The sequence below is a fragment of the Marmota flaviventris genome, chromosome 2 (assembly GCF_047511675.1).
Source record: "Marmota flaviventris isolate mMarFla1 chromosome 2, mMarFla1.hap1, whole genome shotgun sequence".
In the NCBI taxonomy this organism is placed as follows: domain Eukaryota; kingdom Metazoa; phylum Chordata; class Mammalia; order Rodentia; family Sciuridae; genus Marmota; species Marmota flaviventris.
In genome coordinates this window covers 1,266,295-1,282,054 of record NC_092499.1, presented here as the reverse complement: position 1 = coordinate 1,282,054, position 15,760 = coordinate 1,266,295, and the positions used below count along the sequence as shown (strand labels likewise).

Below are 15,760 nucleotides of genomic sequence, written 5' to 3'. Positions count from 1 at the left end.
CTTTCTCCTGGGACTCCGGGGCAGGACCCTGGCAGCCTCAGGGCCCAGTCCTGATGGCCTTCCCCAAGCCCACTCTTGGGCCTCTCTGGATCTTCTTTCTTGCCCCTGAGGTTCTGTGTGCCGCAGTGCTGGGCCCCATGACCACACCACTGGAGGAGACGCAGGACACGAGACGCAATGGGATTCACTGGGCCCTGCTGGTCCCAAGTCCCAGGGCCTCAGGACAATGAGAGTTTGGAAATGGAGTCTGCAGACATCCTCACGTTGAGATGAGGCCAGCTGGACTGGGGTGGGCATCTGATCCCACAGGACGCGTGTCTCCATAAAAGGGTGCCCAGCACAGACTGCACTCAGAGAGGTGGCCCCCGGGAGAGGCCTGCAGCACACTCTCCCTGCTGAAGAGAAGAACAAGCCCCGCGACCCCAGGGCGCCCAGGCCTGGCCTCCAGCACCACTAGGGGACACGCTGTGCTGGGTATCCTGTGACGTCTGGCTAAGATGAGATCCCATGCCCTTCCGCACTCGAGGTCACCCCTCTGGGGACCTGGCTGCAGGAGACTGGCCCTCAGTGAGGCACCATCCCAGCCCTTCCTCTGCAACCCTTTCCCCACCACTGCCTCTGCTGGCCCTTGCCCCACAGCTGGCCTGGCCTCCCCTGGACCCGTAGACTGCCCAAGCAGTCCATGCCTCAGCCATGGCCAAGGGCAGCCCCGATGCTGCCCGCAGCTTGTCTCTGCAGGGTCCTGTCTCCGAGCTGACTCTAGCCCAGGACCCAGGTGCTGGCTTCTCCTGTCCTCTGCCCTCCTGTCCTGAGATCTCCTAAGAGCTGCCGTGGACTGAAGCTTTCTGGCCCCTCCCAAATTTTCTGTGCTGAACCTTGACCAAGGTGACGGCATTGGGAGGTCTGGCCTTCAGGAAGTGACTAGGGCCAGAGGGCAGAGTGGCCTTGGATAAGAGCCCCAGAAAGACCCCGTCCCTCCCACCACACGAGGAGGAACTGCCTACCAACCAGGAAGCAGCTCTCACTGGACAGGAAGCTGCTGGTGCCTTGCTCAGACCACCTGCCCAGGCTTTGGTCACAGCAGCCTGAAGGCACCAAGCGCAGGCCACCCAGCTCGGCTCTGCTTTCCTGCCTCCTGTCCACACCCACTGCTGCAGGTCCCTGGCACCCCCTCCCCAAAGAGTGTGATGCCCGGCCCCCTGAAGGGGGTGTGCACATGCTCCCGAGGCCCAGTCTGGCCCTTCTGAATCTGGGGGCACGTGGCCCTCAGGCTGGCTAGATACAGCACTGAGAGAGAAGGTGGGCAGAGGCCCCCGCCAGACCCACGGAGGCCCAAGCCGCCTCCCTGTTTGGACTGTGTAGGAGGCCAGGCCTGGAATTCTTTACTGCTGGCCACTGTCCTTCCATCAGGCTCCACAGCCATGAGCAGCCACCTGTGGCCTCCCGCCTCTGGGCCTCTCCCTTGGGGTGTCACCTTGCAAGCCTCGCCAGGTCGCTCCCTGCCCCTTGGCCCCCTTTGGATCTGGCCTCCTCCCTCAGGATGCCCACACGACACGGAAAGTCTGAAAAGGAAACCAGACCCTTTGGCACAGAGCGGTTTCAGCGGAGGACAACTGTATTGGTGTCAGGCTACACACACGCGCTGGGCGAAGCAGGGCGGACAGCAGGCCCAGGGCTGGGGCCAGTGTCAAAAGCAGCCTGCGACCTAGAGTGCAAAGCTGGAGGGCCACCCAGGGAGGATTCAGGTCCAAGTCTATGGGCCACAAGGCTGTCTTGCCCTGGCCCAGAGGCAGTGCCCCTGCGGGTCGGTCAGTCTCTTGACCTCCGATGTCCATCCCCGGATAAGTCACTTCACCTGTGGACCACAGAGACAGTGTGAATTGCTGCCCGGTTAGCTAAGAGGTGGGGCAGGACTGCCACCCAGCCAGGGCCCCTGTCCCCTCTGCAGCCCCAGGGCCAGTCTACCTTGAACAGGGTGACGGTGGTGCTGTAGAAGAGGCTCAGGAGGAAGAGGACGATGAAGGTGGAGGCAGTGGTCCACAGGTTCTCGAAGCCCTCCTCCTCGGCGCTCACCTCCCCCTCTGCAAGGGGACACATGGGGACGAGGGTCAGCTTGGGCCTGGGCCCACAGCAGCAGCCAGGCTTTGTGCCAGCAGTGCATCTGGCCACCCGCCTCTTGGGCCCATCTGGAAGAGATCCAGCCAGAATGGGCTGGGTGCCCAGCAGTGTGGGCTGGACAGAGACAGCGCACAGGCCAAGCTGAGCTGGGGACTCCAGGACCTGGTCCTAGGAGCCCTGGGGTGGCACAGAGAGCAAGATGATGTGGCACACAGACTAGGGGCAGGAGGGCAGAGGTGGGGGCTGCGGCAGAGTGGACTTTCCTTGAGGAGTTAGCCCAGTACCTGGGCTGCGCAGTGTGGGGGCTCCCTGTGTCTTGGGGTTGGGATGGGCAGAGGGAGCTGGGGGCCGAGGCCATCCCCTCCTTACTCTGCCAGCACTCGGCCACTCCATCCCCTGCTCAGAGCAGAGTCCATGTGGGGATGTCCTGGCTGGCTGGTCCTGCCCTATCAGCATGACAGCTCTTGGGACTGGACAGACAGACACTGGAGGGACACGGGTGCTCAGTGGGGTCTGTGGCCCCTGCACAGATGGGCCCTCGGGGACAACTGAACCCCAGGCCTCCCAGGGCTGAGCACATGGGGGATGTCTAGGAGGTGGCCGCAGGCTGGGCTGTGTGCCTGGTGACCTTGTTGGGTCCCTGTCTTCCCCACAGAGGCCTGGAGCCCCCTGGGCCTTCTCCTGCCTGCTGTTCTCCAGGTGGGGGAGCAAGGTGGGTGCTTGCGGGGCAGACCGCTCAGACAGGGCTCCCAAGTTGTCCTTATCAGAGGGGCACCCAGGGCCACCCGCTGCCCTCAGGGCATATCTGGACACTGCCTCCTCTGTCAGGATGTGGCCTGGACCCTGCTTCTCTCACAGGTGGCTGCTGGGGCTACCCACAGCCTCCACCGAGAGCCTGGACAGGAGGCACCAGTCCCTGGGGCAGCTGCCACAGGACACAGGCTGGGACTCCCCAAGAAGCTGCAGTGGCAGAGCCAGGGTGGTGCTCTGAGCCCTGGGCCTGAGGACAGCAGCCCTGGCAAAAGTGCAGGCGGGCCGAGCCAGGGAAGCATCTCCACGCACAGACAGAAGGACAGCAGAGGCCAGCGGGAAGCCCTGAGGCAGCAGTGCAGGGAGGGCTCCAGAGTGTGGTGGACAGCCGCCCGGCTGGGGTCCCGCCCAGGCCAGGCCTGCAGAGTGTGTCCACGTGCTCGTGAGCACAGGTGAGTGTGCTTGGGTGTGCTGTGTGTCCCTGCCCGGCGCGTCTGTGCCTGGGGAGTCCGTGTGCCTGCCTGTCAGTGTGTGTGTGAGTCTGTGTGTGCAAGGACATGGGTGTGCATGTCTGTGTGTGCGGGGACATGGGTGCCCGTGTGTGCGAGTGTCTGTGTGTGCGGGTGTGCTGCATGTGTGGTGTGGCAGAGCTTTTGGCTGTTTCTGGAAGCAGCTGGAGGAAGAGCGTGGCAACTGCCCACCCTGAGTGCCCTGGGAGGCTGCGGGTGGCAGGTGGCGAGGCAGGAGGGGCCGCGTGGAGGGCGCGAGGGACACAGCAGGTGAGAGCATCGCACACTCAAGACCAGCATCTTTTGAACGGATCTTTTTATTCTGATTTTTATAAAACGCGGCATCTCACTCCACTGATGCAGTTAGTGCGCACACAGAGCGAAGGGACCCCAGGACCTGGACTGGCGGGTGGCCAGCGGGTCAGTAGCAGGTGCTGGCCGTGTCAGACATGATCAGGGACACGTTGTACAGGGTGGGTTTACCAGTGGACTTGTCCACAGTCTTCTCGGTCACCATGTGTGGCAGGGCCTCGTGGCCTACGATGCAGGCGAAGACCTCGCCTGAGTTCCAGTCTTCCTCGGTCACTGTCAGGATGCTGTGGGCATAGTAGAGGCCCGGGGCCTGGGGCTCAGGCGTCGGGGCGCTTGTCACGTACTTGTCTGAGGACACGGGCTGCCCCCGGTGCAGCCACTGCACGAAGACATCCGGGGGAGAGAAGCCCTTCACCAGGCAGGTGACCGTGGCCGACTCCCGCAGGAGCAGCTGCTCCCGGGCTGGCGGCAGCAGGTACACGGCCGGGGGGTGCCTGGCCACCTCTGTGAGAAGAGAGACAGTGGTGAGTGAAGGTGGGACGGGGGGATCCTGGGAGCAGGAGGGGCGGGGTGCGGGGGGCCGAGCCTACCCCTGGGCTTGGAGATGATCTCCTTCAGCGGTGAGGGCAGGTCATTGTGGGTCACTGTGCATGTGAACTGCTCCCCGGACTCCCAGTCTTCCACGCAGACACTGGCCTCACCCACAGCACTGAAGGTGCCGTTGGGGTGGCTGCTGGAGATGTTGGTGTGGGTTTTCAGAGCCTCTCCATTCTGGCGGGCCCAGGTGATGATCAGGCTGTCGTAGGTGGCCAGGTCTGTGACCAGGCAGGACAGCTTGGCTGATTTGGTGAGGAAGATGCCGGCAAAGGTCGGGGGGACGGTGAAGACCCGGATGCCTGTGGGTGGACTTGCTGTGGAGAGAATGCTGGTTGAGTGGTGGGTGGACGTGAGACTGGGGGCAGCTCCCCAGGAGTGGCAGCAGATCCGCCCAGCCCTGGTGTCCTGCTGCAGCAGGGGCGATTCCCCCATCCCCACCCCCACCCAACTGCTGCTTCTGCTGCCTCTGCCCCTGCCCAGGCCCGGGCAGCAGATGGCACGTCTGGGGGGCAGGCACCACCTGAGGGAACCTGTGTGGGTGCCCTGGCAGGGTGTGGGGAGTGCTGGGCCCGGGACAGGGGCACTCACTGGTGCCACACACGGAGGACACGTTCTTCTGGAAGGTGAGTCCCCTGTGATCCACGCGGCAGGTGAACACGTGCTGGCTCAGCCAGTCGCTCTCAGTGATGGTCAGTGTGCTGGTGACCTTGAAGGTTGAGCGTTGGGACCCACTGGCTTCTGCGGTCACTGGGCCCGTAGTGAAGCCAGACGTCAAGACCTTTCCCTCCCGGAGCCAGGACACTGTGATCTGCTTGGGACTGAAGTCCGTGGCCTGGCAGATGAGGCTGGACTCGCGTTTGCCGGGACCAGAGAAGGAGTCTCGAGATGGGATGAACACACTCACGTTGGGGGACTGGTCCACTCCAATACCTGAGATCAGGGACAAGGTGTCAGCTCGGCCTGTGAAGCAGCCCCCCATAGCTCCCTCCAGCCAGGCCAGAGTGTCCCCAACCTCACCTGGGAGGGGCACCTCCTTGTGTTTGTTGTTACCGCCATGCTGGACTCTGCACACCAGGAACTCGTCGGGGTCCTGAAAGGCGTCCTTGGAGGACAGCAGGACCTGAGAGGTGGCGGCATACTTGCCCTGCACCATCGTCGAAGGGAAGGTCCTGACACCCTGACGGATGGCTGTGCTGTTCTTGAAGTTCCAGGAGAAGGTGGCTGTGTCGGGCAGGAAGTCCTTGGCCAGGCAGCCCACGGTCACCAGGCTCTCGTCGGACAAGGGACTCTCACAGGAAACGAGGGGGAAGAGGCTCGGGGATGACTGGCTCGCTGAGGACCCCGAGGCACAAAAAGAAAGGGAAGGGTGAGAAGTCGTCTCCTGTGCTCTGCTGGTCAGGGGTTTCTCCCAGCCCCCACCCCACTGCAGCTCGCTCCAGTGCTGAGCCTCCGGTAGGCCCCCCGGCCTGCACAGACGAGGCTGGCTGTGGCAGGAGGCCAGGTGACAGCTGAACTGATGTGAGGCTTCTGGGGCAGCGGGAGGGCCTCTGGCTGTAGGACCCCAGTTTTTAAAGCCAGGAGGGAGGGAGGGGGCTCCCAACAGCACATGTCGAGCTGGCCACAGGCAGCACTGACACCTGCACTCAGGCACAGGCCTGCATCCCTGCTCCCCATGCAGGAGGCTCAGCTGGAGCTCAAGCCTGCGCCAGCTCTGCCTCTTCCTGGGCACTGGCCCTCAGCACTGGCAGGCTCAGCTCCCACTGCACCCAGCTCGGGCACAGAAGCTCACCCTGAAATCTCCCCAGGCAGGCAGCTCCAGGCAGTGTGTGGGAAGCACGTGGAGTCGGTGCAACCCTCCACCCAAGCACAGTGGATCACAAATATCTGTCCAGACAGTGTTGGCCAGGACCAACCGGCACAGCCAGCTCAGCTCAGCTCAGCAGGGTCCATGTGGCCCAGCAGATGTCAATCCAGCCCCAAACAGTCTCTTCAGACTTGCTAAAGGAGCTGAACTTCCATAAGCCCTGCTGACTCTAGCTCAGCACCTTTCAGCTATGCCCAGTCTAGGGCAGCTCTGCCCATGCATTTCAGGTCACCTCACCCAGCTCAGCACAAGTCACAGAGACCAGCCCAGCTCAGCTAGTTCACCCTTGCTATAGCAGCTAACCCAGCTAAGCCCAGAATAACCCAAAACAGCCCAGCTCATCCAAGCCCAGATCGGCCCAGCTCAGTTTAGCCAATTTAGTTCAATATAGCTCAGTGAAGCTCAGCCCAGTCCACTCCACGTGATCTCAGCTCAGCTAAGTGTGGTTCAGCTTGGCTTAGCCCAGCTCCGTTGAACCCATGGGAGCTCACCCATCTCATCCCTGCCCAGTTCAGCCCAGCTAAGCCCTGTCAGCCCAGCTCAGTTCATCCATCTCAGCCAGCTCAGTCCAGCCCAGCTCAGCCCAGCCCAGCCCAGCCCAGCCCAGATCAACCCAGCTCTGCTTAGCCCAGCTCAGCTCAGCGGAGCCAGCTTAGCTTAGCACGGGTCAGCCCAGCCCAACCCAGCCAGCTCAGCCCAGCTCTGCTTAGCCCAGCCCAGCCCAGCCCAGCCCAGCCCAGCCCAGCCCAGCTCTGCTTAGCCCACCTCAGTCCAGCTCAGCCCAGCCTAGCTCTGCTTAGCCCACCTCAGCCCAGCTCAGCCCAGCCTAGCTCTGCTTAGCCCAGCTCAGTCAGCCCAGCCAGGTCAGCCCAGCTCAGCCCAGCTCTGCTTAGCCCAGCTCAGTCCAGCTCAGCCCAGCCCAGCCCAGCTCAGCCTAGTTCTGCTTAACCCAGCTCAGATCAGCTCTGCTTAGCCTCGGCTCAGCTCAGCCCAGACAGCTTAGCCTAGCCCAGCTCTGCTTAGCTCAGCTCTGCTTAGCTCAGCTCAGCCCAGCCCAACCCAGCCCAGCTCAGCTCAGCTCTGCTTAGCCCAGCTCACCCCAGGTCAGCCCAGTCCTGCTTAGCCCAGCTCAGTGGAGCAAGCTTAGCTTAGCCCAGGTCAGCCCATCAAGCCCAGCCACCTCAGCCCAGCTCAGCCCAGCCCAGCCCAGCTCTGCTTAGCCTAGCCTAGCATAGCCCAGCCAGCTCAGCTCAGCCCAGCTCAGCTCAGCCCAGCCCAGCTCTGCTTAGCCCAGCCCAGCATAGTCCAGCCAGCTCAGCCCAGCTCAGCCCAGCCCAGCCCAGCCCAGCTCTGCTTAGCCTAGCCTAGCATAGCCCAGCCAGCTCAGCTCAGCCCAGCTCAGCTCAGCCCAGCCCAGCTCTGCTTAGCCCAGCCCAGCATAGTCCAGCCAGCTCAGCCCAGCTCAGCCCAGCCCAGCCCAGCCCAGCTCTGCTTAGCCTAGCCTAGCATAGCCCAGCCAGCTCAGCTCAGCCCAGCTCAGCTCAGCCCAGCCCAGCTCTGCTTAGCCCAGCCCAGCATAGTCCAGCCAGCTCAGCCCAGCTCAGCCCAGCCCAGCCCAGCCCAGCTCTGCTTAGCCTAGCCTAGCATAGCCCAGCCAGCTCAGCTCAGCCCAGCTCAGCTCAGCCCAGCCCAGCTCTGCTTAGCCCAGCCCAGCATAGTCCAGCCAGCTCAGCCCAGCCCAGCTCAGCCCAGCCCAGCCCAGCTCTGCTTAGCCTAGCCTAGCATAGCCCAGCCAGCTCAGCCCAGCTCAGCTCAGCACAGCACAGCCCACCGAAGCCCAGCTCAGCCCAGCCCAGCCCAGCTCAGCTCAGCCCAGCCCAGCCCAGCCCAACTCAGCCCAGCTCAGCCCAGCTCAGCACAGCTCAGCTCAGCCCAGCCCAGCCCAGCCCAGCCCAGCTCAGCCCAGCCCAGCTCAGCCCAGCCCAGCTCAGCCAGCTCAGCCCAGCTCTGCTTAGCCCAGCCCAGCCCAGCCCAGCTCTGCTTAGCCCACCTCAGCCCAGCTTAGCCCAGCTCAGCCCAGCTCAGCCCAGCCCAGCTCTGCTTAGCCCCCCTCAGTCCAGCTCAGCCCAGCCTAGCTCTGCTTAGCCCAGCCCAGCTCAGCTCAGCCCAGCCCAGCCCAGCTCTGCTTAGCCCAGCTCAGCCCAGCTCAGCCCAGCTCAGCCCAGCTCTGCTTAGCCCAGCTCAGCCCAGCCCAGCCCAGCTCAGCCTAGTTCTGCTTAACCCAGCTCAGATCAGCTCTGCTTAGCCCCGGCTCAGCTCAGCCCAGACAGCTTAGCCTAGCCCAGCTCTGCTTAGCTCAGCTCAGCCCAGCCCAACCCAGCCAGCTCAGCTCAGCTCTGCTTAGCCCAGCTCAGCCCAGGTCAGCCCAGTCCTGCTTAGCCCAGCTCAGTGGAGCAAGCTTAGCTTAGCCCAGGTCAGCCCATCAAGCCCAGCCACCTCAGCCCAGCTCAGCCCAGCCCAGCCCAGCTCGGCCCAGCCAGCTCAGCCCAGCTCAGCCCAGCCCAGCCAGCTCAGCTCAGCCCAGCTCAGCCCAGCTCAGCCCAGCCCAGCTCAGCTCAGCCCAGCCCAGCTCTGCTTAGCCCAGCCCAGCTCGGCCCAGCCAGCTCAGCCCAGCTCAGCCCAGCCCAGCCCAGCCCAGCCCAGCCCAGCTCTGCTTAGCCTAGCCTAGCATAGCCCAGCCAGCTCAGCTCAGCCCAGCCCAGCTCAGCTCAGCCCACCCCAGCTCTGCTTAGCCCAGCCCAGCGTAGTCCAGCCAGCTCAGCCCAGCCCAGCTCAGCCCAGCCCAGCCCAGCTCTGCTTAGCCTAGCCTAGCATAGCCCAGCCAGCTCAGCCCAGCTCAGCTCAGCACAGCCCAGCTCAGCTCAGCTCAGCTTTGCTTAGCCCAGCTCAGTTCAGCCCAGCATAGCCCAGCTCAGCCCAGCTCAGCTCAGCTCAGCACAGCCCAGCAGACCTCAGCTAAAGCCACCCCATTCCTGGGTCCTGCACAGCCCTGCTGGCTTCCGTCTCGTACCCTATTCTGCCTGGCTCTCGGCTGCAGAGCAATCTTATCAATCACTACCATCCTTGAACAGCAGGGAAGACTATATCCTGACAACTTCAAATTCACTGAAACATCTTGAGATTTAGATCAAGAATGTAGGGTCTTTCCTAACAACAATGAAAAATCCCTCTCCTGCCAGAATCCCCGGCATTGCTCCGTCAGGGGAAGCACTCTGGGTCGTCTCCCTCAGAGCCCGACTTCTGGGAGACAGCACCCTTTAGCCTGGACTCCTTCTTCCAAGACTAAAATTAACCCCCAATGCTAAGCTCCCTCTAGATTAAAACCATTACTGACAACGACCAGAAAAGTCATTTTATCTAAATTTGCCACTTAAAATTCTTCTGTTTGCCATGAAGCTCTTTAGAAGCACAATAACCATCTAAAAGCCAGAGCTGCATTTATAACCTAAGCTGAGACGGTGTCAGTAGAGCTTTGTGAACTGAAAAGCATCACGAGCAGAACCATCAAGTTAATAAGCACTAGAGCCCCTCCTGCCCATGTCCCCTCAACGGGGACTTCAGGAGAAGTTCAGAATGGATCCTAGACAACGGCCCCTCAAGGGCCTCACAAAAGCCTTCTCTTCCCAAAAGATCCGTTCCCCTTCAAATTGGAGGAAACATCAGTACAAACTTTCCAGAAAAGCGGCCTTGGCAGTGGGCACTGCCTCTCTTACCACGTTGGGTGCCGGGTCACAGGGAGGTCCCGAGGGTCTTTGATTCTTCCAAGTGCATTATATCCAGCTGATTCACGATTAGCCACTTGGCCTGGTGGCAGCAGCCAGGCCCACACATTCCCAGGTCCAGGCGGTCCTGGGGGACCCAGGCCAAGGCCAGGCCAGGAGCAACCTGCTCTCAGACCCCTGCCAGCGCTCCCTGGACAAGAAGCCCAGCCAGCGTGGTCAGGAAGAGAGCCTCATCTTCGGGCCAGTGCCTGCATTCTTTTTTTTTGCCCTATCTTGCTGGATTTTCTCTTAATTCACGAACTACCACCTTTAACTGAAGTAATTCAAGACAACTCTTCACCCTTCACCTAAAATTTATCCTAAAATGAATATTGGAAAAGTGGTCTCAAAAATAACTTCAAAAGGCATCTTTCCAGAATGTCTAAGTGTCTCTTAATCACAGAGTAAACGGACTGGCTTAAAAATCGTAAAGAGTCACTGTAAAAATAATGCTGCAGGCTTTAGTTAAAGGGTTGAGATTAATTGTCACATGGAGGACAACAAAGTAATTTACAAAAAGTTTTCTAAGTACATTAATAAACTGCCCCCAAGACTGTTCACTTTCATATACATCTTGCTTTGAAAATGAAAACAGCTTTGAAGTTGGTCAGTCAAGTCTGAACAAACTAGAATCCATAAGCCAAGACTGAAACCGCACAGCTGAAAGAGGCCCTGGCACTTCCCGCCAGCACCCTCACCTTATTTTAGAAATGCAAATCGTGCAGGTGTTGTTTTGCTGGGGAACTTTCGGATCTATGCTGCTGGCAGAGCCTTTCAGTGCCACTTCCTCTTACCACAGCTATAAATTTACCTATGGTGTTTTTTTGCTTCCTGAAATAGACTCTCCATGTGGCCTGCTTCCTGCCACCTGCAGAGGGTGGAGGGGCTGTGTCCCCCCCTCCCCACTGCTGAAGCCATCTTGGACCCACTCATCCTCCAGCTCACCACTGTTCAATTAATTAAAAAAATAAATTAGCTTCCTTGCTGTCAAAGCCAGTCCCGAATCAGACATTGCAGACAGGACTTACAGTTGTTCACTGGAAACAGTTTTCAATAAAAACCGAACTTACTAAAAACCTCTCGTATTTTTAAGTCACAATTTTCTTGCCATTTTTGTCGGCAACCACTGTGCAGACACTAAGAAGTGAGACTTTCCAAGCTCCTGCCAGGGACTGTCCTCTCGGAGCCTGGCTCCCCGGGTCCCTGTGTCCCTGCCAGGACTGCAGCTGCCCACTCACCAGGACCGAGGCTGCTCACTCACTCAGAGTTAACTTTATAGAAGTTAAACTACCGCCTGGCACACAGCACACCTCAGGATTCTAAGGAAAGCCCTCTATTCCACGCTCTCCCGGGCGCCATAGCCCGTCTATAGGGGCTGTCACTGAGGCACACTCCTCAGCCAACACCGGCTCAAAAACGGAACATCATCCAGACCCCCGAGGGGTCCTGCTCTTTTTTAGCAACTCACCCCAAACACGGCCTCCCACCCTGAGCCCCCTTCCAGAGGCTCACTTTCTCCATTGGATACACCAGACCTTATTCCGGTTTTCCAAAGGCATCTGGAAGCCAAGGGAGGCTCCCCAGTCCCTGGCCCCTCCTGGCCAGCCCACCTGGGTCCCCTCGGGGACATGTCCCAAGAACCAGTCTTGGGTGCTCAGAAAACCGAAGAGTGGAGAATGAAAGCCAGGAGCAGTTGTTCTTACCTGAAGAGACGGTGACTGAGGTCCCTCGGCCCCATACGTAAATGCCATAGTAATCACCATGGTGCAATCTCCACCTGCACCCCACAAGAACCCTGGAGCCTGCCCTGACATGGTCCCCTGGCCGCGACACTGCCCTCTGGCACCACACGGGAGCCGGCCAGTCACTCCTCTCCCCACCTGGGCCAGCGGCTCCTGAGCCCTTCATGGCCCCAATCCACACATTCCAGCCTGGACCCTCAGAAGCTGGACTGCGCGGTGGCCTGGGAAATGTGACCCTTGACTGACCGCTCCTAATTCCCAGGAGCCCAACAGACACCAACAGGCCCTGCCCAAAACGCGGGGCCTCAGAGTAGACAGAAGCCCAGTCATGCCGCAGTCACAAGATGCCTGATGTGGCTGGGCACAGACCGGAGCCCTCACCCACACCAGCCAGTCGTGCCCCTGCCCAGACTCCCGCGGCTCAGCTGGGGACGAGGGGGCCTGGCTCTCCATCTCCCATTGCTGCGGCCCTCCCCCGGCTCCCTCCCCTGGGTTCCAGAATGCCGCTCTGACACAGAGACCCTGAAATGCCGAGTCTCCCCAAGTCAGATAGGGTGGGCGGAGGACTCACCTGAGCTGACCGTCACCAGGGTTCCCTGGCCCCAGACATCAAAAACATCATCACATTGTGACAGATGTGGCTGGGACCCAGACAAGAACCGTGCCAGTCATGCCCCTGTCCCAGACTCCCGTGGCTCAAAGTGGGCATCCGCTCCCATTGCGGCGGCCCTCCCCCGGCTCCCTCTCCTGAGTTCCAGAATGCCTTTCTGACACGGAGACCCTGAAATGCGAGTCTCCCCAAGTCAGATAGGGTGGGCAGAGGACTCACCTGAGCTGACGGTCACCAGGGTTCCCTGGCCCCAGACATCAAATGCATTGTCACATTGTGACAATTGCGGCTGGGTCCCAGACAAGAACCGCACCAGTCAGGGCCCTGACACTACCTAAGATTGAGCCCTTGAAGGTGAGGGCAGTAGGACCCCAAAAGCAAGTGTGGCCTGGACCCCCAGAGAGACCCCTGGTGCAGAGTCCAGGGCAGAGGGAGTTGTCTGCATGAGCTGCGACCTCCTGCCGGCCCCAGTCCAGCCCCAGCCCCTTTTGGCCCAAGACCCACTTTCATTTGCCCCAAAATGCAGCAGAAGCTTTCTGAGAGGAGAGGAGAGAGGTTGGAAGGACTCACCTGAGGAGACGGTGACCAGGGTGCCAGGGCCCCAGTAATCAAAGTAATCACATTGCCACAGCCCCAGTTTGGGGTGGTACAAAAACCTTGCCCACCTGCCGCCCGTGCCCAGCTGGCCACAGCCCAGAGGCCTGCTCCTAAGTTCATCTCACCCAACACAAAGCACAAGGCAGGCGGCTCCCAGCCTGCTCTGGGCGCCTGGACCCCAGGGCCGGGAGGGAGACAGGCTGAAGAGCCCAGGGAGAGGCAGCCCAGGCGCCCTGGCCCGGGGCTCCTGGTTCCTGTGGCCACGGGGCCCCCAGCTCTGCTCCCCAGACAGCCTGTGGCCAGGCTCTGCCTAGCAGGGCCACCACGGCAGTCCGATCCCCTGGGCTGGCAGAGACAGCAACTGGTCCACCCTCCAGTGCTGGACCCAGGTGGGCTACAGGACCCAGATGGGCACAGAGCCCAGAGATCAGGCAGGGAAGACAGAGGGATTTGCAGGGGACTCACCTGAGGAGACGGTGACCAGGGTGCCCTGGCCCCAGTATTGATCACATTGCCACAGCCCCAATTTGGGGTGGTACAAAAACCTTGCCCACCTGCTGCCCGTGCCCAGCTGGCCACAGCCCAGAGGCCTGCTCCTAAGTTCATCTCACCCAACACAAAGCACAAAGCAGCCTGCTCTGGGTGCCTGGGCTGGGAGGGAGACAGGCAAGGGCTGAAGAGCCCAGGGAGACGCAGCCCAGGCCCCCTGGCCCGGGGCTCCGGGTTCCTGTGGCCACGGTGCCCCCAGCTCTGCCAGCAAGCTCTCCCTCCCAGACAGCCTGTGGCCAGGCTTCCCTCTGCCTAGCGGGACCACCACCGCCGTCCGATCCCCCAGGCTGGGGCTGTAGCGATCTGGCAGAGACGGCAACTATACACCCTCCAGCACTGGACCCAGATGGGGTACAGAGCCCAGGGACCAGGCAGGGAAAAGAGAGAGACCTGGAGGGGACTCACCTGAGGAGACGGTGACCAGGGTGCCCTGGCCCCAGAAGTCGAAGTCAGCAAGACACAGTGAGCTTGCCCTGTGGCCAGGGACACAGAAACCTCCAGCACAGGGTCCCGGGGAGCCCAGGGGAGCCCCAGACCCTGGAAATTCTGCCCTCTGCTTGGAGAGACCTCCACCCCAGTCCCCAGCCAACCCCCTGCCTCCGCCCCGCTGGGGTGCAGGTGGGGCTTTTCATTGGTCCCGGGGGACACAGTTTCCCTGCTGAGCTCTGCTGATGCCTGTGTCTGTGTGCTGCTTAGCCCCTGCCCACACCACCTGTCCCTCTGCATTCTCCTGCCCGTGGGCCAGCCCCGCTCACCCTCCACCAGGGCCCAGTGCTCTTCTCCCTGGGCTCACAGAGCTCGTGGGTGGTGCTGGTGTTTGTAGAACCCTCAGTCACGGTGGGTGGATCCAGTTACCACTGTGGTTCCCGGCTCAGCCCAAACCCCCACCCCCCAACCCCCCGCAGGCAGGAGGCCCCTGAGAACAGCAGGGGGCCACCGACTGGGCCAGCAGCTGGGAGCCCTGTGCACAGCCCCTGGTGGGCTGCACCGGGCCCTTATCTTCCCCTCTGCCATCGACTCACACGGAGACCCAACCCCCAGCGGTACAGTCACTCCTGCGCTGGGAACAGATGGCCTGCCCCTGTAGCGGTCACTAGAGTGTCAGGCTTTTTCTTCTCTTAGAGCTCCCAGCTGGGGGGACGCAGGTCTGCCGCCCTCTGGTCATGCTGGCTGCAGGGACAGGCCGGCTGCGGCAGTGGGGGGCGGCACCCTGGTCTGGAGGACTGGGGACTCCCAGGTTGGCATTTGCAAGGTCCTGGAGGACAGTGTCCCTGGTGCTGGGTCCTGTGGCTGCACGTGGCTGTGTCCCCTCCCTGACCCCCTGGAGCTCCTAGCCCTAAACAAGGGGTGGTGACATCCCCTGGATGGGTGCAGGAAAGATGGCTAAGGCAGACAACCCTACCCTAGACCTGCACGGCTGCCCTCCACCTGGACCCAGGTGCTGCGTGCGTCCACCACCGGTCAGGCCCTGGGCTGGGGTGGGCCACACAGGAGCCCAGGCGTGGCCCTTAGTGAGTGCGGAGTCACCTAGGCCTGAATGTAGCAGTGAGCACATGTGGGGGGACTGCTGGGGTGGGGCACAGAGCGGCCAAGATGGGAAGGCGCCCTGACCTCACGGGGAGGCCTGGGAGGGGACAGGAGCTGACAGCAGGACTGGCTCTGGGCCTGCGGCTGAGATGAAGGTGGCCTGAGAGAGCAGCCCAGGGCCCGGGGGTGCGGGCTGCTCTGGTACAGTGTGGCCCAGGAAGGGCATCTGTGAAGGGACCTGGGAAGGAGAGGGTGAGGGCCACAGAGAGGGGGAGGTGGGGTGAGCTGCGGGGCTCCTGCAGGGCTCGGCAGCACAGGGAGGTCCTGGGAACCAAGGGTAGGAGACCCAACAGGAAGGGAAGAGTGCCAGGTGGCACCAGGGCAGGGATGAGCAGCGGACATGAGAAGCTGAGAAGCCTCCATGTAAGGGCAGGGGACCATGACCAGGGAGGGGTGGGCAAAGGAGGCCAAGAGGGAGAGCGGAGGAGGGCAAAGGACGGTGAGGAGGGAAGTTGACTAAGGCCTGGGACTGGGGCACAGGACAGTGAGGACAGGAGGTGACTGAGGCCTAGGAACAGGGAAACAGAAAGGTGACGACAGGAGGTGACTGAGGCTTAGGACCAGGGACACAGGAGAATGAGGACAGGAGGTGACTGAGGTTTAGGACCAGGGACACAGAAGGTGAGGACAGGAGATGACTGAGACTTAGGTCCAGGGGCACAGGAGGTGAGGACACAGGTGACTGAGGCTTAGGTCCAGGGGCA

General features: G+C 61.3%; 1 gene segment (V, D, J or C); it reads right to left on the bottom strand.

The window, feature by feature from the left end:
• Positions 1–1,597: 1,597 nt before the first annotated feature.
• Positions 1,598–15,222, bottom strand: LOC114101543 (Ig mu chain C region membrane-bound form-like). The segment is given in 9 exon segments: positions 1,598–1,855; positions 1,966–2,081; positions 3,861–4,193; positions 4,280–4,600; positions 4,875–5,216; positions 5,304–5,618; positions 13,875–13,942; positions 14,225–14,296; positions 15,086–15,222. Coding segments are annotated over 9 exon segments (1,713 nt in total).
• Positions 15,223–15,760: the final 538 nt, after the last annotated feature.